Source organism: Chionomys nivalis, chromosome 11, assembly GCF_950005125.1.
Source record: "Chionomys nivalis chromosome 11, mChiNiv1.1, whole genome shotgun sequence".
In the NCBI taxonomy this organism is placed as follows: Eukaryota; Metazoa; Chordata; class Mammalia; order Rodentia; family Cricetidae; genus Chionomys; species Chionomys nivalis.
This window is the reverse complement of record NC_080096.1, coordinates 31,110,694-31,134,608: the sequence shown is the minus strand read 5'-3', so window position 1 is coordinate 31,134,608 and position 23,915 is coordinate 31,110,694. Positions and strand designations below refer to the sequence as shown.

The 23,915-nt window shown below is 44.9% G+C and overlaps 1 protein-coding gene across 5 annotated transcripts in view; it reads right to left on the bottom strand.

The window, feature by feature from the left end:
* The window catches only part of Ccdc30 (coiled-coil domain containing 30), an 83,513-nt gene that overhangs the window by 50,802 nt on the left and 8,796 nt on the right, over nt 1-23,915 (bottom strand). For 4 of the 5 annotated variants that reach the window (XM_057785311.1, XM_057785312.1, XM_057785313.1 and 1 more), the window contains 3 exons: nt 22,031-22,184; nt 13,965-14,036; nt 12,257-12,372 (listed from right to left, as the gene is read on the bottom strand). In XM_057785311.1, the coding sequence (XP_057641294.1) occupies nt 12,257-12,372; nt 13,965-14,036; nt 22,031-22,184 (342 nt within the window). The remainder of the gene's footprint in view (nt 1-12,256; nt 12,373-13,964; nt 14,037-22,030; nt 22,185-23,915) is intronic. The other variant, XM_057785316.1, reaches the window with a different exon arrangement.

Genomic DNA, 23,915 nt, shown 5'->3' with positions numbered 1-23,915 from the left:
AGCCATGTCCATGCATACTTCTTGTTGTGTGTGAAGTCTACCAGGGTTTCTGCCTAAAATCAAAATGGGCTTTAGTGAGTGTAATTGTCTGCTCTGTCCCTTTAAGAGACAGGCCACTCCTCCAGTTTCTCTCCTCTCTCTCTCTCTTTCTCTCTTTCTCTGCCTTTCTCTCTGCTCTTCTCCCCTTCTCCCCTCCATAACCACTAAATAAATATCCAACCTCACTCTGCATAGTGTGCCTGTCCATGTCTTTGTCTCTCACCCGCCACGTGGCCTGGGATCAGCCCCCTTCAAGTCTCATGGTGTGCCCATCTGTCTGTCTCTCTTCATGGGACTGGCTGCCCCATCGAGGTCTCTCACCCACCAAGTCACTCCCTGCCTGGGACTCACTGTCCCTTGTGGCTCACTGCAGTCACTCTGGGAACTGTGCTGTCCTTACCTGGGACTGGCTGCTCTTGGGACCTGCCTCCACTTTGGGAACCTTTGGCATGGTCTCATGGCCCACTGCCCACTGCCACTGCTCGGGGACCTGCATCATTTCTGCTGCTATGCCCCTCAGGGAACCTGCAACATTTTACTTAAACCATAATAGTGAGCATAGAGCGAGAATCCCCTTGATAAGCTCCATGGAAAGAACAGGCTGTCAAGGCAAACACAGCCGGTAGGCAGAGCCATGCTGTTTTAACATCAATGGTGTAAGAGATGGTAATTCAACTATTCTTAGACTCAGTTTCCCCTGATGAAAACCAAGGACGGCAGTGCCTGGACTTTCATGGACACTTTGCTCAGAGACAAAGCGCCAGATTGTTCTGAATTCTCACCCATCCAGGTGAAGCAATAAGCTTGTGGTTCCCACAAGCCTCGCTGACTTCTCCAAGGAGGCCTTTGGTAAGCTCATCACAATGAGCTGGAGATGGACCATCTCCAGGGCAGTGTTTTACTCATTGGTATGTGGTTTGTATTAAGAAATAGAATAGAAGAATATCTTTCAAGCAGGGCGTGGGAAATGGAAGCAGGAGGATTAGGAGTTCAAGGGTAGCCTTGGCTGCATAGTTAGTTTGTAGTTAGCCCGGCTCTATCAAACCTGTCTCAAAGCAGAGTGTCATATTTTATTTTCATTTCTTACCTCATTAAAATCTTGCACTTTAATTGGCTCTTGGTCTTTCATACTGGTGTCTCGTCCTTCTTCCTATGTTACTGATAACTCGGCCTTTCAGATGGAAATCTCAATCCAAATAAATCACCAGTTAAAATATACACAAGAGTTACTAAAATAGCCTTAAAATAATTTACATTTGTTTAAATTATTGAGTGCGTGCATGTGCACAAAATCTATGTATGGGCACACTTGTGCAATGGTGCACATGGGGAGGTCAGAGAACAACTTTTGGGGAGTCTGTTTCTCTTTCTACCTTTTTGTGGTTCCAGAGATTGAATTTAGGTCTCCAAGTTTGTATGGCAAGCACTTTTACCCACCCATCCATCTTGCCAGGCCCCAAAATGGGCTACATTCTTTTCTTTGAAAAGACATGTTTATTTTTATCTTATGTGTATGAGTGTTTGCTCTTTAGGTGTGTGTACACGCACCACATGAATGCAATGCCCGTGGCAGCCAGAAGAGGGCATCAGCTCTCCTGGAACTCAAATTACAGACACCTGTGAGCTACAATGGGAGTGTTGGGCATTGAACCTGGATTCTCTGCAAGAGGAGTAAGCACCGTGAGCCATCTCTCCAGCCCCAAGCTACATTGCTTGGGTATCTTTCTCTAAGACAAACCCCATGAAGTGTCTTCCAAGAATTTTACCTTCTTTCTTGGGTTAGATCAAGTGTCCATTTTGATTACAGGCTGACTTACCGGTTTTGGCTTTTACTGTTTGGCAGTGAGCCAAAAGGAACAAGCTTTAGAAAAAACTCTAAAGCAGTCCTCATATTCAAGGTCTAGAAAAGAGGACAGGCAATCCCAAACTGATGAGTTAGAAAGAAGAAGGGGTGCTACTTAAAAATGGACACAAAGACTTGGGTGAGTTAGGCTCCTTCTGAGTAGCTGGAGAAAATGTCGAAATTGTGTCGACCTACAGCAAGGCCTGAGGAGAGGAGGAAGGACATATTTTCCTCCAAAGCATCTTTTCTCTTGTCATTACTCAACATCTGCCCTAGGGAACACCTTTGCATGTCCCCAAGACACTCGGATGCATTCAACACTCAAGGCAGGAGTTCCTTAGCCCCAGGCACACTTTCATGGTGCCTGATGCTTTAATAGAATGCAGGGTTGGGGGGGGGGTAGGGGGTGGGGTAGGGTGGGGGGGTGGACGACACCAAAACTCTTCAAACTAAGGCCGCCCTACAGTTTCCTTGTATTTTCTTACTATTAGAACGCCATCCTGAACAAAAAGACCAATAGGCACGCAAGAATGGATGGGGGGAAAGATCATGAGGTCTCAACCCCAGACAAAGAACTACAGGCAACGAAGGGGTCCTGAGAGCAGAGAAACTACAGGCAACGAAGGGATGCTGAGAGCAGAGAAACAATCTTCCCTAAAAGAGTCACCAATTGGTTATCCAATACCAATGGGTCAAAACACACATGTACCAGTAACTTATACAGACTGAGTAGGTTGTATTTATATATTTAGGAATCTCTCTCTTTTTCTCCATGTGTGTGTGTGAGAGTGTGTGTGTGTGTGTGTGTATGTGTGTGCATGTAACAATAATTGAAAAGGAGGCCATGAATTTGAAAGAGAACATGGTGGAAGAGGTGTACATGGGAGGTTTTGGAGGGAGAAAAAGGAGAAAATGATATAATTCTAACCTCAAAAAATCATTTTAAAAATTAAAAAAAAGACTATAAGCAAAAAAAAAAAGAATGCTATGTATTTTAACTTTTTTTTCTTGAGACAGTCTCACTATGTATCTTTGGCTGTGTGAGCTCACTATGTAGACCAAGCGGGTTTTGAACTCACAGACATCTTCTTGCCTTTGATTCCCAAAACCATGTCTGCCATCACAACTGGCTATTTTTTAGATAGATTAAAAAAAAATGTTTAAGATAACCTTTTCAAACAATATATTTAAAAACTTGAAAATAATTTATACTTAGTATATAATACTGATTAACATAGCTTATTTTATATTTGAAAGCATTTAATATATTTTACAAATAGTGTATAAAATTTACCATAACTTATGGCACACCGAATACAGGTATGCATTTGAGCAATCACATACTTCATGAGACCGGTAACCAAAGCTTGAAGCTGGAAATGGATGCAAATGCTGAGTGTCTGAAGGTGGCCCTGAGTCTAAAGGTAGCTCACCTCACCTGCCAGTCAGCAGAGGGAGAGGAAAGCCGGTGACTTGTCGCAGGTTGCCTCCTTCACAAGGGCCAGCTGCCAAGGACTTTGAGGAACAGTTTAACGGCTCAGAACACAGCACGGTCACTGTTCTGTCTGGGAGGCGGGGCCCACTTACTGCTCTGCATTTAACCGTGCCTTCTGGGCGCAGACTGATAAGTAGATCTCGCTGCTGTCACCTCTCTGGGTCATACATGGCTAAGGCATGACAGAGGACGAAACACTGCCCACTCACCTCTAGGTGGAGTGGTTTCTGTACGCAACCTTGGACTTGCTACGACCTCTATAGGTTACAAGTAATTCCCTATAGAAATCTCTATAGATCTCCGCGAGAGTTGGTACTGTATCGTCAACTCCTGGCCGACTCTTGCTTTGGTCAAATCCCCTACAGGCCTCGAACATATGCAGTGGGAATACTTGTCTGCTTTGAGGAAGTCTGCTCCAGGGATCACGTGAGCCACTGCCTGTAAGACTCCTGCCCTCGTGATGGAGCTTGATAAATATTTAAAACACTGTGGATACTGTCACCTTGACAAGTAGCTCACATTTCTACTTTACAAAAGTCATTCCATGTTTCTATTTCATGTCTAGGGGTAGAGATTGTACACGGCACCATCTATGGAGATGACAGGAGAACTTGCGGAAATCGGTTCTCTCCTTCCACTAAGTGCATCTTGGGAACCAAACCCAAGTCTTCATGCAGACAGACAGTGATGGGCATCTACTTACTGATGAACCTGATGGCATTTAGAAACACTATCATGCTTTCAGGTGTATAAGAAAAGGAAGTGATTTTTCAGGATTATTTTTCCTGTAAAAACCGAAGAATGACTTTCAGATTTTTATTTGCTAGGGAAGTCTTCAGGGCAAACCTGCTGCAGGACACCCAGAAGTGAGGCTTTGTGGTTGGTTCAGTGGGAGGGGGAGCTTGTGCAGTACTAAGGACCACAGCAACTGGGGTTGCGAGATTCGGGGGCAAAACCATGGGCTCTGTGGTCAGGCGGAGCTATGATATCATGGTTTTTACAGTTATGAATTTGTGACCTCTGTTCCCTCAGCCAGGTGAACAATTCCTGTCTCCTAGGGTTTCTGTTAGCTTTTCATGAATTCTGTCAGCTGAACATGGAAGTGCACAGGTATAATCCCATTTTGTGGGAGACTGGGGTAGGAGAGTAGCAAATTTGGGACCAGCTTTGGCTGCAGAGAGAGACCTTGCCTCAAACAAACAAACTAACAGCAACGTAACACGACAAAATAAGAAAACATCCATGATTCATGGCACTACAACACTGTAGATTCCCAAATGCTACCTTCTATGTGTATTAGACGACCAGCAGATTCTACACACACACACACACTGAGAAAGAGAGAGAGAGAGAGAGAGAGAGAGAGAGAGAGAGAGAGAGAGAGAGAGAGAGAGGCACAGAGATTCTCCCTCTTTTTGTCCCATGCATTCCCTCAGGTGATCAGATGCCCCCCCACCCGCACACTATTGATGAGATGGGGCCCACACACTGTTGGTGAGAAGGCCCACCCGCACACTGTGGCCATGTTTCTCTCAGTTGGCAGATTTAGATATTAACCTATCATGCAATGGTTCTCAGACACACCTACAGATGTCTAAAGGCCATTCAGGTTGACATAAAATGAACCTGGCACTCTCTTTTTTACTTCCGTTTGTTAGAAAATACAATAAGCAGCGGTCAGGAAGGCTGCCCACCTGCAGGCTGAGCATCCATGACAGGGCTGGAGGGCCCCTGGGAAACAGCCGTACTGATCTGTTGATCACAGCACTCAGCTCACTCAGCTCCTCAGCGGAGAGTGATCCCGGGGTTAACAGTTATTGGTAACTCATCACCCGCTGCCAACCTCAGTTAAGGCAGCTGCAGCCTTTTCTTTGTAAAAAAATTTTGAGGGTAAAAAAAAAAAAAAAACAATTCCACAACAATTCCACTTTCAGTTACCAACCTTCTATAGGAACTACCTTAAAAAGCCCTTTACGGACACTGGTCACTGTGCACTGACAATGTGTCCTAGTTTTGGTGGGTCTCATCAGATGATAGACACCTATAATCCCAGCACTCAGGGAGCAGAGGCAGGAGGCTAAATCCAGGCCAGCCTGGCCTACCTAGTCAGCTCCCAGCCTGGGCTAGAGACCCTCTGCCTCCCCCCTCTCTACATATCATATATTATTATCTATAAAGTTAGTAATCTATGTAATTATAGGCTATGTATATGAATCACTCGGAGAAGAATATCTATTTGCAATGATCTTCGTAAGTGTGTTCCAGCGTGTGGGTGAAGTGTATCTTGGGATTTTATAAGTATGTATCTATTTCAGGTTTAGATAAGGAAAGGGATCTGGCTTACACCACAGTCTGGAAGATGACTGACACACAGATCCACTCAAACCAAACTCGTGAAGCTCAGTGCTGAGTACTGTGGAGACCTGAGATGGCTTCCGAGCATCTTCTCTAGTAAGACAGACACTGCTAGAGAAGGTCACGTGACACTGGCCACAGAGGGACGTAGATCAGGTGGGCACAGCCAAGGGTCTTCTCCCAGATCAAGACCACTGACAATGACACTTCAGGGGATACCTGAGCAAGACGAGGTCTTCCTGCCCCTGGGGCGCCCCCACAGGTTATGACTGCGGCAGACTCTTGGCTGGCCGAGACTGTCTCAGCTGCACCAGAATCTGAGCCTCACCCTGCCCTGTCTTCTTTGAGGGATGCCGCACTTGCATTTGATCTGAAAGCTCTACTTGCCCATACCTGCTCTTTATAGATCCTTCATCTGCGCTTCCTCAATAACTTGGGATTTTAAGGTCATCTTGCACCCTGCCTCCTAGATTAGCCTGCTTCCTATGAATGATGGTAAGGAGGCTGCCGTCATGGTTACCGCCACAGATGAAAGAAAATAATTGTATCAGAAATGAAATCATTTGGGGGCTGCAGAGATGGCTCATGGTTAAGAGCACTTGCTGCTCTTCCAGAGGCTGTGGGTTCAGCTCCCAGCATCTACATGGTGACCCACAACCATCAGGAAATCCAGTTCCAGGGGATCCCATGCCCTCTTCTGACCTTTGTGGGCACCAGACACTCATGCATATATACATGTCGGCACAGCACACATACACATACATAAAAACAAATAAATCTGAAAAGAAAGGAAGTGAAAGCATTGCGGCCGTTACCATGCACCAGAAAGCTATGTGTTCAGGGTTACATGTAATGAGAGAGCTGGATTTGAACTCAGGCCGCCTGAGGAGGCGCTTGGTGTTTGGTTAGTACCGTTTCTATTTATCGTAGCCCTGTGGTCCTGTCCCAGCAGAATAGCACGGTAGACGTGCACAGCCGAGCAAGCAGATACACTGAAAGGGTCGGTCTGTGGTGGGTCCACGCGCTCAGGGCAGACGCCAGGGCAGATGGTTTGCTGGGACCCCAACTTACACTTTGTAAGAGGTTTTACTATGAACACATGTGTTAGCTGGGTGTGGTGGGCACACCTGTGATATCATCACTTGGGGGGATGAAGAAGGCGGAACTAAGGGAGGGAGTGGGGGTGGATTTGGTCAAAATACACTATCTGCATGTATGACATTCTCAAGCAATTAAAGCAAGAACAAGAGAGTACAAGAGAGAAACAGACTCAGCGAGGGGAGTGCATTTTCTTAAGCACAATGAGTTAAAAGGGAGGGAATTTTTAAAAAATGGAATTGTTAGGGAAGAAAAAGTCAGTCTGAAAAAAATAATGCATGGATGAGATTGAAAATACCATGGATGTCGTGTTATTTCATTTGTACTTTAATAAATAAATCAGAGAGTAAAATAGCCCCACTGGCCAGCCTTACAGACCAGGCAGTGGTGATACACACATTTAATCCCAGTAACCATACTAGTTGCCATAGAAACCAGGTGGTGCATGCCTTTAATCCCAACATTAGAGAGGATTATAAAATGGGAGGAGACAGTTTACAGGCTCAGTCTCATTCTGAGATTCCTGGAGGCAGAATCGCCGTTTCAGACTGAGGTAGAGGTAAGAGCAAGTGGCTGGCTGTTTTGCTTTTCTGACCTTCAGCTTGAACCCCAATATCTGTCTCTGAGTTTTTATTAATCGTGCTACAAGGGACTATATAGAAAAAAAAAACCCTAAACTTGAAGACAGAACAAAAGAAACAATCACACTGATGCAAACTGGGTAAAAGTGAACAGAACCTTTGATACGACACCAAGAGACCCAACTGAGATGGAGCCAGAGCCACAGAAATGGAGAGCCAAAAATTCTATGGGAGACAATAGCTAACACTCTCCTATACACTGTGAAAGCTGTCAGCCCATGGGAACAAAGAGCTCACACTCTTCCAGGCAGAAGCTTTCCCGGTCTGCTTCCTGCGGCTGTGATCAAACACTGAGCAAAAGCAGCAGCGGGAGGAAGGGATTCATTTAGCTTCCAGATCACTGTCTATCGCTGAAGGACGTGGACCTGGAGGCAGGAACTGGAGCTGAGGCCACAGAGGAACACTGCTTACTGGCCAGCTGTGTATAGCTAGCTCAGCCTGTCTGGGGGAAGAAATCCTTCAGTTGAGGGTCCTTCCTCCCAGGAGACTCCAGGTTGCTGTGTCAAGTTGACCAAACCCAACCAACACGGGTTTTATTTGCCTAAATGTTTACACTTGTTCTAGTATGACATTAATATTTCATGACTCTACGATGTCCTTCCGTTTCTTGTTTCCTTTTAGGATACTTTTTAAGGTTAAGTGTGTGTAAGGACCGTGCCCTGCAAGATGCAAAAACATGACAGAGAAGACAAGAGCACCAGGAGACGACGCCTCCATTGTTTTGAGGATTCAATATTGTTAAAATGTAAGGCTTCCTCGAGATTATGTGAACAGTGCATGCCATGCATCAAAACCCTCGCAGGTGTTTATGTCAAAATGGTGAAGACCTGGATTAACCCACACAACTTAGAAGAAACCCAAAGCCGGAGCTGCAGTGCTTTGTTTACTTATAATAAGTAAAGCCACAGCACGCAATTGTTTTAAAATAGACGCATGGATGAGTGGGGCAGAAGGTCCAACAGAAGACTTAAACAACCGATTTTTTGTTTTGTTTTGCTTTTTTCAAAACCAGGTTTCTTTCTCTGTGTAGTCCTGGCTGTTCTGGAACTCACTCTGTAGACCAGGCTGGCCTCGAACTTAGAGATACATCTGCCTCTGCCCCCTAAGTGCTGGGATTAAAGGCATGTGCCATCACCGCCTGGCTTTTTTTTTTCTTTTAATTTTTTAATTTTATGTGCATGGGTATTTTGCTTACATACACATCTGTGCCCACGTGCCTGCAGTGCCTAAAGAAACCAGAAGAGGGCATCAGAATCCCTGGAACTGGAGTTACAGCCAGTTGTAAGCAGCCATGTGGATGTTGGGAATTGAACCTAGGGTCTCTGGTAAAGCAGCCAGCTTTCTTAAGTGCTGAGTCATCTCTCCACCACATACAATTCATTTTTGATAAAAGTGACAATATAATTCAAGAAAGAAATAGTTGTTTTCAACAACTGCTCTGGGCAAACTGGATGCACTTTAGGAAATGAACACTACTCAACCTTTTCATCATTGCATAAACAAAAACTATCTTTAATAGATCATAAACCTAAATGTTAGGATTCAGTCATTATGCTGGCCCCTGTCGCCTGGCAAGATGGCCAACCCAGGGTCCTATGGCTGCTACATCACTACATGTACACACACAGGTGCAAAAGGTCCCTTTAAGAGACAAGCTCCGCCCATTCCCGCTCTCTTCCTACAGCTCTTCTGAAGAGGCAGCCTGGTCTGTGCCTCTTCCTCTTTCTCTCTGTATTTCTCCTTCCCTCTTCCCTCCCCCTTTACCTTTCTCTCAACAAATTCCCACACAAGCTCTGCCTGCATGGCGTATTTGTCTGGCCCTCACCTGCCGCGGGCTCTCACTCGCTTTGGGATCTCACCCGCCAAGGTTTCTCTCGTGCCCTTTTACAACATAAATGTGTATGCTAGAACTACTAAGACATTTATTAGAAAGGATAAGAATCACTTTGTGCCACCACCTGTAATCCCAGCTCCCAGGGGGACAGAGGCAGAAGCAGCACTGGGGCTTGCTAGCTTTCAGCCTAGCCGAGAAAATAGGAGCTCTACGTTCAGGGAGAGACCCTGCCTCAAAGGAATAGGCAGGAGTGATACAGAAGACACCTGCCTGCATGCTTGCAGATGCATGCACACCTCTGGCAGACAGGTGTGTGCGTACACACGACACAGACACTAACTAAACAAACAAATAAAAATAAACAAAAACGAGGGCTAGCCTGGTGGTGAAGAGCACACTTTTAATCCCAGCACCTGGGAGGCAAAGGCAGGCTGATGGCTGAGTTCAAGGCCAACCTGATCTACAGAGCAAGTCAGAACACTCACAAAGAGACCTTGTCTTAAAACAAACCAACGAACAAACAAAAGAGCACTTGTTGGTCTTGCAGAGGTCCTAGTCCAGTTCCTTTTAAGTTCCATTGTGTGTGATAACGTCCCACATTTTGTTTAAACTTGTCAGCTGACGCAGGTTGTTGCTGCCCTTGGGATGCTGTAAATAACGCTGCTCTGAACGTGAAGGTAGAAATATGTATCTGAGGCCTCGCGTTTAACTTACACCTGGAAGTGCCATTAGCAGAGCACATTAATGCTATGGGTAGTGCTCTGAGGGCTCCCTAGTGTCTCAACAGCGGCTGTTGCACCCCTGTTGTGGGTTCACCACCACAAGCAGTGGCGTCCTAGGGTTTCTATGGCTATGATAAAACACCACAACCAAAAAGTAACTTAGGGAGGAAAGGGGTTCTTTTGCCTACACTTCCAGGTAACACTGAGGGAAGTCACAGAGCACAGGGCAGGAACCTGGAGGCAGGAGCTGAGACAGAGGCCATGGAAGAGTGCTGCTTACTGGCTCGCTCTTCATGGCTGTCTTTCATATAGCACCCAGAACCACCAGCCCAAGACTAGCACTGCCCATAGTGAACCGGGCCCTTCCACATCAATCATCAATCAAAAAACTGTACCACAGGCTTGCCCAGAGGTCAATTTGGTGAGGGCATTTCCTAAATTGAAGTTCCATCTTCCAAAATGACTCAGGTTGACATATGGTCAGCACAAGTAGCAATGCACTATGTTCTAATTCTTCTAGTCTCAACATGACATTTCCTTTCCTTTCCTTTTCTTTCCTTTCCTTTCCTTTCCTTTCCTTTCCTTTCCTTTCCTTTTCTTTCTTTCTTTCTTCTTCCCTCCCTCCCTCCCTCCCTCCCTCCCTCCCTCTCTCTCTCTCTCTCTCTCTCTCTCTCTCTCTCTCTCTCTCTTTCTGTCTTTCTTTCTTTCTTTCTTTCTTTCTTTCTTTCTTTCTTTCTTTCTTTCTTTCTTTCTTTCTTGTTTTTCAAGACAGGGTTTCTCTGTGTAACAGCCCTGGTTGTCCTGGAACTTGCTCTGTAGATCAGACTGGCCTTGAACTCACAGAGATCCGCTGTCTCTGCCTCCTTGAGTACTGGGATTAAAGCTGTGCACTACCACCACCTGGCAACAAGTCATTTCTTATTGTTTTAATAAGGATTATCCTAGTGGGTATTTGCTGTGGAATATTTGTTTACACCGTGTGAAAATGTGTCAATGTGATTGATTTACTAGAGAGCTGAGTGGCCAGTAGCTATGCAGGAGAGACTAGGTGGACTTCTAGCCAGAGAGAGGAACTCGAGAAGAATCTAGGTGTGCGAGAGTTGGATGTAGGACACAGAGGCGAGGTAACTGAATCACGTGGCAGAACATAGATTAATAGAAAAAGGTTAATTTAAGCTATATGAACTAGGTGGGGGCAGGGCAGTGGTGTGCACACCTTTAATCCCAGCACTCGGGAGGCAGAGGCAGTGAATCCCTGTGAGTTCGAGGCCAGCCTGGTCTACAAGAGCTAGTTCCAGGATAGAAAAACAACAACAACAACAAAACCCTACTTGGTAAGCTAAATAAGTTTTGTGAGCTGCCCAAAGGAAAGTCCAAATACAGGTATTTAATAATTTTTAAAACTAAGTTTGTTGAGCACTTTGCACTGTATTTAATACTATAAATGTGGTTATGAATCTAAATAATCTGAAGCTGGAGACACTACATATGAAAGTATGTATTAAAGACAATACACTGCCAAGAAGAAACGGTTTAGAAATACCACAACTGGGGAAGTAGAAAAAGACAAGATCTCCTGAGTAAATGGGACCTTGGGAGAGGGTTGAAGGAGAGAGGAGAGGCAGGGAGGGGAGCAGAAGAAAATGCAGAGCTCAATAAAAATCAATTAAAAAATACTACAACTGTGAATACAATATTAATAATCACAAACTTGTACAAAGTAAGAGTAATTTTTTATCTGATGAGTGTTAATTCTATGCTGGTGTAGAAATCCTAATTTAGGGACTGCAGAGACGGTTCAGCAGTTTAGAGCACTGGCTGCTCTGCCAGAGGACCTGCGTTCAATTCCTAGCACCTGCACGGCAGCCTACAATGATCTTTCTGCAGTGAATCTGAACCTTCCTCTGCCCCCTCAGGCACTATATGCATATCATACACAGACATACCTACAACCAAAACATCCATGCACATAGAACAGCAACAAAAATAAGCGAGCCTGACATTCATACAACCGCAATGATGCTGCTATTCAGCACAAGTACTTAAAACGAGACGTAAGCACTGGCAGATAAAAACACACTCGGTTAGAACACAGACCTCTGTGCCCTGACCCCCAATATTGTCAGGACCAGTCTCCCGAAGGACCAGCTTAGACGATGGTTAGCCTTGTGGTTCACACCACTAGTTGGATACACACTAAACAAACTCCGGGAACTAAAGCACACTGACCATTTCTCCAAGCAACTTTTTCTCGGAGTCAAGCAATCGAACCCGGTTTCTTAAAGCCAGAATTTCCTCGTCCAGCCTCTGGTTGTGTTCTTTTGCTTTCCGTAAGTCCGTTGCATCTAAACAGAGAAGGAGGCAGTTACTACTTGGGTCACAGTTTTCGTTTGGGAGGCAACGACTCTTAAACACTAATGAGTGGCGGTCTGCTGCGTTCTGCATATGTGGTTGTCTGCATAGGAGAGCCACCAAACCAGAATATTCTACCAACCTACTGTAATGAAACAGAAGCTTTGTATTTCTCACACAAGTCTAAGGAACTTTTTGAGTGTAGAGTTTCCAACAATACAGGGGTCTGGGAACATGGAACATTTCTTATTGTGTGTGAGTGTGGCATGTGTACACATGTCAGAAGACAGATTGCTGGCATCAGGTCTCTCCTTCAACCAGGTGGGTCCTGGTTCAGAGCCATCTCAATGTCTCTGGAGCTAAAATTTCAGCAGGGTGTACATTTTTTATTTTAAAGGAAAGGATTTTGGAATTTTGACTGATTTTGGAATTATTTAAAATTGATAAAAATATTCTATAAATCATTTTTGTTGTGACCATTGGAATATCCAAATTTTACAATCGCTGGTAGAATTATTAAATAGCAAAGGCAGGGTCAGATTAGCTCATTCAACACCATTCCAGGCCTATTGGCTTTCCAGTGAACAAATGTGAAGGAGCTATTGCTGAACAGACTATAAGGGTCCTTGGCTCCAGGGGTCTCAGTTTTCTGTCCTGGTGGCAGATTTTGGAATCAGATATATAAGGATTCACATATCAGCTGTGGTATATTTTGTAGTTAATGGATAACTCAGGTAACCTTGCCACGGCTCAGCATCCTTATCTATGAGATGGGGATAATCATATTTGGTACCCAACTTGTGAGGAGGATTAAAGAAAATGATGAGAAGCTCCTGGCAGAGCGACTCCTGCTCCGGGGGTAGGAAGTGACGGCAGCCGCTACAGCCGGAGTAGCACTGGCTGTAGGAGTGGCACTTGTGGTTGTCATTATTAAAGACATTTTAAAGATCTGTTTTATAATGTCATTTATGTGCGATTGTCTGTGTGTCTGTGCATATGGGCAAATGTCCACAGAGGCCAGAAGAGGGCGTCAAGTCCCCTGGAGCTGAAGTTACAAGTGGTTGCGACTTGCCCAATGTGGGCGCTACAACCAAACTCGGGTCCTTTGTAAGTGTTTGTTAGCCATGGAGCTCTTACGCTTTATATATAGCTTTATTTATTTTATTATGTATAATATTCTGCCTGAATGTATGCCTGCATGACAGAAGAGGGCACCAGATCTCATTACAGATGGTTGTGAGCCACCACATGGTTGCTGGGTATTGAACTCAGGTCCTCTGGGAGAGCAGTCAGTGCTCTTAACCTCTGAGCCATCTATCCAGCCCTCTTTTTTTTTTTTTTTTTTTTTTTTGGTTTTTCGAGACAGGGTTTCTCTGTGGTTTTGGAGCCTTGTCCTGGAACTAGCTCTTGTAGACCAGGCTGGTCTCGAACTCACAGAGATCTGCCTGCCTCTGCCTCCCGAGTGCTGGGATTAAAGGCGTGTGCCACCACCGCCCGGCTCTATCCAGCCCTCTTAAGTGATATTTTAAACTGCAATACTATGCTGTTGTGTGATCTATTATTACTATATATGCTAATGACTCACCACTTTCTTTTAGTTTTATCAGATTGCTTTTCAATTTTTCAATTTCCAATCGAGCACTCTCAAGTACATCGTCTAAAATAAAACAAAAAGAAAACATATGTACAAAAAGAAAATGAAGGGCTAGAGAGATGGCTCAGCAGTTAAGAACACTGGCTACTCTTCCAAAGGACTCAGGTTCAGTTCCCACAACCCACACGGCAACTGTCTCTAAATTCTGTCAGGGGATCTGTCGCCCTCTTCTGGCTTCCTCAGGCATTGAATATTCGGGGTGCACAGACATATATATCAGGCAAGCATTCATACACATAAGTATAAATACCCCCTGTGGTGGTTTGAATAGGAATGGCCCCCATAGACTCATGTGTTTGAGTGCTTGGCCCTGTTAGGAGGTGTGGCCTTGTTGGGGTAGGTGTGGCCTTGTTGGGGTAGGTGTGGCCTTGTTGGGGTAGGTGTGGCCTTGTTGGAGGTAGCGTGCCACTTTGGAGGCAGCCTTTGAGCACTCTCATGCTCAGGTTATGTCTAGTGTGGCAGTCACCTTCTGCTGCCTGTAGATCAAGATGCAGAACTCTCAGCTCCTTCTCCAGCACCACGTCTGCCTTTGTGCTGGGATGCGTTCCCTCGACAGATAACGGACTAAACCTCTGAAACTGTAAGCCAGGCCTTTTCTTTCTTTCTTTCTTTCTTTCTTTCTTTCTTTCTTTCTTTCTTTCTTTCTTTCTTTCTTTCTTTCTTTCTTTCTTTCTTTCTTTTTTTTATTTATTTTTTCGAGACAGGGTTTCTCCATAGCTTTTGGTTCCTGTCCTGGAACTAGCTCTTGTAGACCAGGCTGGCCTCGAACTCACAGAGATCCGCCTGCCTCTGCCTCTCGAGTGCTGGGATTAAAGGCGTGCATCACCACCACCGCCCGGCCTAAATGCTTTCCTTTGTAAGAGTTGTCATGGTGTCTCTTCACAGCAATAGAAACCCTAACTAAGGGTTAAGACTCTAAGACATCCCCAAAAGCAAATCAGCTGGGCATTGTGGTACCCAGCTTAATTCCAGCATCAGGTAGATCTCTGTTAATTCAGCCTACATAGAAATACCCTTTCTCAAAACACCAAAACCAAAGACATAAATGACTCATATGACAATCAGATTTCATACCTTTTCTTCTTTGAACACCATCTTTGAGTCTCTACAGAGGTGCGATCTATCTGGAAGCTTTCCTGGGTTCCCTTCTAGTGTTCCTACTGAACCCCTTATTGATTCCATAAACCTCTGACCACACATTCCCTAACCATTCTCTTTCTCTTTATTTATTTATTTTGGTTTTCTGGAGACAGGGTTTTTCTGTGTAATAGCCCTAGCCATCCTGGAACTCACCTTGTATATCACTAGGCTGGCTTCAAACTCAGAGACCCACCCGCTTCGGCCTCCCAAGTGCTGGGATTAAAGGCATGTGCCATCACACCTGGCCCTAACCATTCTCTTATATGATTAAGTTCTGAAGGGCTTGGATCACTGAGATCACAAGGGCAGCTGAATGTTTAAAGCATGCATAACACAATCCTGCCTCAGGTAAGGATGGGGAAGTCTGTTCTGAGAAACTGTTGGGAGGTAATTTTATCAGTGTATAAACACCATAGGGTATACTTGCATAGTAAGATGGTTACAGTGTTAATAGGTGATTTAATTTTATGAAACTATTGTACACAGAAGATTTCCAGCTGACCAAAAATGTCACTATGTGGTGAGTGGACTATATTGAGAATTTTGCCAATATCTGCCTGCAATGAAAATAACAAAACCCCAGGAATAGATTTTGGTATTGTGTAGGTCACTGTCCTCACCACTGAAAAGCATCTTAAGGAGGAAGGATTGATTTGGGCTCAGTTCTAGGGTACAGCCTATGATGGCAGAAGGAGCACAGAGTCACATTGTACCCAAAGCCAGGAAGCAGAGATGAACGTTACGACTCGGTTCACTTTCTCCCCTTTTTTCTGTCTATGTCCCGGGTGCTGTTCACATTTAGGGTGTTTCTTCCCTTCTCTGTGGGCTCAATCTAGAGACTAGATCACAGGGAAGCTTGGAGGGTGGTCTTCTAGGTGATTCTAGCTCCTGCCAGGTTGACAGTATTAACCATCTGGGGTACAAAGGAGTACACGGGAACAGCAGCCGGGGCATTGGAGTTGATGGAGGTTTTATCCCTTTGCTTCTTGAGGGCTCCTCGCTGTGATTGGTTGGCAGTTTTCCTAAACCATAGAATGAAGGAACTACTAACACTAAGAGGCGAACACTGAGCTTTATAAGAATACCCCCAGTCACACCATGGGTGCACACACAGTTATGTGCATTTTATTATTATGCCAGCAACACTCAAATCTTCAGAGGAGATCCCACTATAACCCATCAGATGAGAAATTATATTCTAATTATAGCAATACTATTTCTGCTGCTGCCTCCAGGAGCAACTGCTCCTATTATCAGGCATATAATTATGACAAATACAATGTAGGTACCCATATCCCAATGTATGGGTGAGATAAGCAAGTCAGAAACTGGAGCAGCCTGTTCAGTGCCAAGGGGAATAAATAGCAAGGTGGGAATGCAAACCCAGGGCTGTTTTCCCTGTGCCGGAGACGCGAGATGGTTTCTGTGGCACTAAAACAAGTTTTCCCAGGTATTCCTTTATGGAAGAAGGGGAAACAGAGGAACTTCAGGTGGAAAGAATATTTGAGAAAGAGAGCAGCATGAGTAATGGAGAGACACTGGGCCTTCTGGGAAGACAGGGCGCCAGAGCTGCTTGGGTCTGCAGAGCAAAGGGTTGGGGCGAGTGTGGGATGTGTGCTGTAGACAGAAAAAAAAATCCTGTTTGCTCCCCTAACTTTAAGAGAACCAGGGCTTCCAAAATGTTAAAAAGTTCTGAGGTGCTCCAGATACTTACAAAACATTTGGTTTTCATTTTAAAAGCTAGGCTGTGGATGCAGTATTGACCCACACCTGCAATTCCAGCACCAGGAGGTAGAGGCTGCAGGATTGAGTTTGAAGCTAGCCTGGCCTACACAGTGAGCTATATAGTGATACCCTGTCTCAAAAATAAAATCTACTTTTAGAATGACACAGCCAAATAAATTGTTTGCCTGATTTAAAAATTAATGGAGACACCAGTCCCTTAAACTTGATTGGTCAGATGGCTGCCATCTCGGTGAAGAATTCGACAACTCTGGCATTTCATCAGCCTTAAATGAGCCACAATCCTAGAATTGGTTTCTCTTTTGAGAGAAGGCTTTGTTATATAGCCCAAATGGAATTCATTCTGCTAGCACTGATCTTGAAGTATAACCTCCTGCTTCAGCCCCTCAAATGCTCGTACAAGCATGCACCACCATGCCTGGCAGACTTTGTTACATTTTTAAGACCTTCTACTGGATTTGCAGATGTATTTTCTAAGTCTACTTCTTTATTTATTATTCTAGATATAATGGGTTTGTTGTTGTTGTATTTTGTTTTTTGTTTATTTATTTTAACAGGGGCTTCCTATTCTATAGCTCTGGCTGTCCTGGAACTAGCTCTTATAGACCAGGCTGGCCTTGAACTCACATAGATCCTCCTGCCTCTGCCTCCTGAGTGCTGGGATTAAAGACATGCACCACCATGCCTGGCTAGACCATGGACATATAAGTGTTTTCTTTTCTTTTTCTTTTTTTTTTTGAGGGGGTGACAATATTTAATCTTTTACCAAGATTAGCAGCAACAGAAGAACAAAAGAATAAAAAGGTAAGTTGAGCTACATAACATGAAAACCTTTGGCCCAACAAAGGACACTGTCAACAGAGGGAAGATTTGTGAGACGTGCTGGAGAATATTCCTGGTGTCACACAGACAGACAGACATGTGAACAATGCAAAGGTAACTCCTCAAGGCAATATCTACTTTTGCAAAAGACTGCACAATGATCCAACGGGGTGAGCCAGCACACTTAGCAGGAGGCAGGATGGTGGGGTGTTTCACTCTACAACCTTACTATCTGAATACTAGGCCCGTTCATAATAGTGTAAGGTATGACCGACAATCTCAGGAACGCCTGGTATTCGGGGCTTGGGTAAACAGGCAGGGTTTCACAAGATGAAGAAGGTTTATGGAATAGTAAGCTTTGGCAGCCTGGCCATGTTTGCTAGAAAAGACTGCTCACAATTCAGAAGAGGAAGTATTTGAAAATCCCCTGTCTTATAAGAGATTACTATCCAGAACATTTACAATAGAAATCCCACACCTGTAATCCTACCACTCTGGGAGGCAGAGGAAGGTAGATTTCTGAGCCAGCCTGAACTACAGAGTGAGTTCCAGGACAGCTAGGGCTACACAGAGAAACCCTGTCTCAACCAACATCCCCCATGCCCTGAAAACAAAACCCCACTGTTAAAAAGCAGCAATGGCTGGCTGAGGGCGCAGGCCTTTGATCCTAGAACTTAAGCGGGAGAGGCAGGCGGATCCCTAAATTCAAAGATGATTTACACAGCAAATTCCAGGCCAGCCAGAGTTGCATGGTTAGACCTGGTCTCAAAAAATAAATAGGGGGCTGAAGAGATAATAGTGGGATGGAGAGAGGGCTCATTGGTTAAGAGAACTTGGCTGCTCTTCCAGAGGGCTCGGATTTGATTCTCAGCACTCATATGTGCAACGATCTGTCCTGTCCCTTTAAGAGACAAGCCACTCTACCCCACCCTCCTACCCCCCCTCCCCCTCCCACAAGCTTTCAGTCTGGGTCCCTCCCTTTTCTGTGTCTCTCCCAGAGAGGTAGCTGCTGCTGTGGCTCCTTTTGGTGTGGGAGGTCCTTTTGTCTATGTGTTGCTTTTATTGATTAATCAATAAAGAACTGCTTTGAGCCTATGGCAAGGGCAGAACAGAACTAGGTGGGAAAATTAAACTGAATTCTGGGAGAAAGAAAGGTGGGGTCAGGGAGAAGCCATGGAGCCTCTGGAGACAGATGCTGGGAACTTTAGCCAGTAAGCCATGGATTACTTTAGCTGGCAATACACAGATTACTAGAAATGGGTTAAACTAAGATGTAAGAGTTCACCAATAAGAAGTTAGAGCTAATGGGCCAAGCAATAATTTAATTAATACAGTTTTTGTGTAATCATTTCAGGTCTAAGCTAGCTGGGTGGCCAAGAACTAATGAGCATTCTCCCTTCCCCCAATATCCTCTCCCCTCCCCCAGTTTCTCTCTCTCCCCCCCTCTCTCTCTGCTCTTCTCTCTTCTCCCCTTTCCCCTCCATAACCCACTAAATAAATATCCAACCTCACTCTGCATGGTGTGCCTATCTCTCTGTCTCTCACCTGCTGCGTGGCTCCCTGCCCAGGACCAGCCACCTTCAAAGACCTGCCGCATGGTCTCCTGGCATGCCCATCCCCATCTGTCTCTCCTCGTGGGACTGGCTGCCCCATCAAGGTCTCTCACCCACCATGCGGCTCCCTGCCTGGGACTAGCTGCCCCTCATGGCCCACTGCAGCCACTTGGGGAACTGCTCCATCCATGCCTGGAACTGACTGCTCTTGGGACCCACAGCCCACTGCCTGCTGCCACTTTGGGGACCTACAGTGTGATCTCAGGACCCACTGCCCACTGCATCCACTCGGGAACCTGCAGCATTTTTACTTAAACCATAACTATATGTGCTGTGGAATAATCCTTCTGTATATTGGGAATATGTATTATTCCCACTAGTTAATAAAAAGCTGACAGGCCAGTAGCCTAGCAGGAAGTTAGGCAGGAAAACCTAACTGAGAATGATGGGAAGAAGAACAGAGTCAGGAGAGACACTAGCCAGCTGCCTAGGAAGCAATATGTGCTAGAGGACAGGTAAAGCTGCCGGCTACATAGCATTATATAGACTAATAGAAATGGGTTATGTAAGAGCTAGTTAGTAATAAGCCTGAGCTATTGGCTGAGCATTTATAATTAATAGAAGCCTCTATGTTAGTTATTTGGGAGCAGGCAGTCAGGACAGGAAAACCCTGCCTACACACATGGTAACTCACAACTGACTGTTAATACCAGTTCTAGGAGATTTAATGCCCTCTTTTGGCCTCCATGGACACATGATAGACAGAAATATGTGCAGGCAAAACACCCATACACATACATCAATAAACCTGTTTCATGGTTGAATCTCAAAAGTGTGTTAAGTGAAAGAAAACACACACTCATGTATGATGCCATTTATATGAAATGTCCAGAAAAGGCAACCCTAGAGACAGAAAGTAAGTAAGAGCTCCCCTAAACTGCATTTGATAAATAGAGCTGCTATTTGGCAGAACCAAGAGCAGATGTGAATATTTGCGGTCAAAAAAAGGCATGTGTTCAGAACAGAAACGTGTGAGAGACTTGAGCAGGGACTGCTCCAAACTGCACACAATGTGAGCAACCACCGCAGCAGACACAAGGGCTCTGGGACTCTCATGGTGAAGCCGGTTAATGCTACTGTACCCTCACTATGCCAGGCTACAGTACTGACCCATTCGCAAGCATTGCCAGGGAGCGTGCAGAACAAGACCTCTTACACTACTGAGCTCTTAATTGTGCTATGGGCCACAGAATGAACCTGACCCTCCCATACAGAATCAACCCCCCACACAGTGCCTAGCTGTCTCGGTTTCTGTCAGCACACTCTGAAGTTTGTGTAACAAGGAAATTACTTAATGTTCCATTTTCCAGACCGATTCCCTATGATTAAGTGGCACATGACGGTATTTTGGAAGACCACAGGAGAATGTGCCCCAGTCTCTGATCCAGTGCATTCTTATTTGGATTAGGCATATGTAAATACCCACAAGATAATGCAAGGATGCTAATAGCATCAGAATTCGTGCTAGCCCCAATTAGAAACATCACAATGCCCATCAACAGTAGAGTGGACCAGTGTAGCGTCAGCGGAATATTATAAAGGCAATAATAGTGAACAGAGACAATGTAAATGAGTCTCACGAACGTTTGTGAGGCTAAGCAAGAGAACAAAAGGAAAGAATGGATATTGTAGGCAAGATGGCTCAGAGGATAGAGGCACCTGCCCCAAAGTCTAACAACTTGGTTCAGTGGTGGTGGTAACCCACATGGTAGGAGGAATTGCTTTAAGTTGTTCTTTGATTTCTATATGTGTGTCTTAGCATGTTGCCCACATTTGCAAAAATGCACAAAATAAAAATTTTAATGTATTTTTAAGGTTTTTTTCTTTTTTTTCTTTTTTTTTTCTTTTTTCTTTTTCTTTTTTGTTTTGTTTTTCGAGACAGGGTTTCTCTGTGGTTTTGGAGCCTGTCCTGGAACTAGCTCTTATAGACCAGGCTGGTCTCGAACTCACAGAGATCCACCTGCCTCTGCCTCCCGTCTTTTTTTTCTTTTCTTGAGACAAGGTCTCTCTACATAGCCCTGGCTGTCCTGGGACTCATTATGTAGACCAGGCTGGCCTCGAATCCACCTGCCTCTGCCTCCCAAGTGATGGGTTTACACCATCATACCCATTTTAAAGTTTATTAAAAAAAAAAAAACAATGGGGGTTGGAAAGATGGCTCAGTGGTTAAGAGCTCTGGTTGTTCTTCCAGAGGACCTAAGTTCAATTCCTAGCACCCACATGGCAGCTCACTACTGTCTGTGTGTAATTCCGATAGTCCTCTTCTGGCCTCTGCTGGCATCAGGCACGCACACAGAACAAAGACAAACCGCCCATACACATAAAATAAAAATAAATGAAATAAAATTTTAAATGAATGATATTGCATGTGATCAAAACTCAGAAACAGCGTTCAAAGTAGGGAGGCGGTGATGTTTGGTGAGGAAGGAGGATCCAGCATTAGGGTGAAGGAACAAATGGGTCTTCTGGGTGCTGGGACTCTTACTGGTGAGTGGCACACAGTTCTGGGCTGTGCCTTTGGGATGGCCTGTCAAGCCTGTGTTTTTTGAAGACCTGGGGACACAGAAGCAGTAAGTCTTTTACATGTTCATCTTAGAGTCCCTTTCCCCTTGGTATATACTGCCTCAGGTCATCCCAGGAAATCCACAGCCAGACCGGTCGGCTGAAGCCATGGCTCACCTAACTTTCTCTGTTCTCTCTCCTTCTCTTGCGGCTCCGCAGCTCTCCTCTGGATCTCCTCCAGGGATGCCCCCAGGCTCTGTGCTATGCATTCCACTTCCCTCAAGAGGCAGTTCTGAGGCTCTGCATCTTTAGCCAGGTCTTCATGCGGGCGCTGAAACGAAGCTGCAGTTAGTAAGGAGCTAACAGCAAATGTACTCTAGACACGTGGCTCTGCCGGGGCGGTGGTGGTGCACTCCTATAATCCCAGCACTCAGGAGGTAGAGGCAGACTGTGGATCTCTATGCGTTCAAGGCTAGCCTGGTCTACAAGAACTAGTCCCAGGACAGCTAATGCTGTTATGCAGAGAAATCTTGTCTTGAAAAACAAAAAATTAAAACAAAAGACATGTAGCTGCTGCCCATGTTTCAAGAACCATGCAGAAAAACAGCAGACAGCACTCCACCCATGTGCATTCTTTGATTAGGTTGAATCAAACAAAATTGTGGGTACTTGAGGGTTTTTACTTGTTAAAAAAATTCACATGGTCCAAAGCAACACACTAAGAGACTATGTTTATACTTTCACAAAAAGCAAACATAAACCATGCGTCATTTGACAGGAAGGTTGACACCACTGGTGTAGATGGTGGACTATGTGGTCTGCAGAATGTTTTTACTTGTTTCGCTAATTCCAAAGTGTGTACACTCTTTTTAAAGAGTTACTGTTGACAGAGGTTTCTGTCCCACCAGGTCCCACAGCCATTCAGCCCCAAATAAACACACAGAGGTCTACATTAATCATAAACTAGTTGGCCCTAGTAGCTCAGGCTTCATATTAACTCTTATAATTTATATTAGCCCATAATTCTTGTCTGTGTTAGCCACGTGGCTTGGTACCTTTTTCAGTGAGGCAGTCTTATCTTGCTTCCTCTATGTCTGGATGACGACTGTAGACTGAGCTTTTCCTCTTCCCAGAATTCTCCTGTTCTTGTTGCCCCACCTCTACTTCCTGCCTGGTCACCCTGCCTATATTTCCTGCCTGGCTACTGGCCAATCAGTGTTTTATCAAAATACAATTGACAGGGGTACAGACCATTTTCCCACAGCAAGTTACTTTTAAAATTGTAATCATGTGGGGGGGGGGGCGGGGGGGGAACATGCAAGTGCTTGGAAGAGGCCAGAGCATTCTACGGGAGTTGGAGTTACAGGGGGTTATGAGTCACCCAATGTGGGTGCTAGGAATTGAACCCCAGTCCTCTGCAAGGGTAGTAAATGTTCTTAATCACAGAGCTATCTCTCTGTGTGCCTCCTACCTGGAGGCAGAAGCCAAGAGTAAATCCAGTCCCAACACTGGTGGATCAGGACTGAGCCAGCGACCAGATCCAGAGTCAGCCTAACCAGATCCAGTGAGCTCTAGACTTAGTGAGAGACCCTGCCTCAAAAGGTGAAGAGTGAGGAAGACCTCCACATGCACATAAATATATCCACATGCATACAATACACACACGGGTGTGCATACACACCACATACACACACACACACACACACACACACACACACACGCACGCACGCGCGCGCGCACACACTGCCTATGTTTAAAAAGTTGTATTGAGCCAGGCAGGGTGGCGCACGCCTTTAATCCCAGTACTTGGGAGGCAGAGGCAGGCGGATCTCTGTGAGTTCGAGACCAGCCTGGTCTACAAGAGCTAGTTCCAGGACAGGCTCCAAAACCACAGAGAAACCCTGTCTCGAAAAACCAAAAAAAAAAAAAAAAAAAAAAAAAAAAAAAAAAAAAAAAGTTGTATTGAGTTTTAGCTCTATTAGTGGGGTACAAGAGTTTCAGTTTATTCTGCTTTGGATCAACACAGACTTGCTTACTATTATGATTTAAACATGAAATGAAA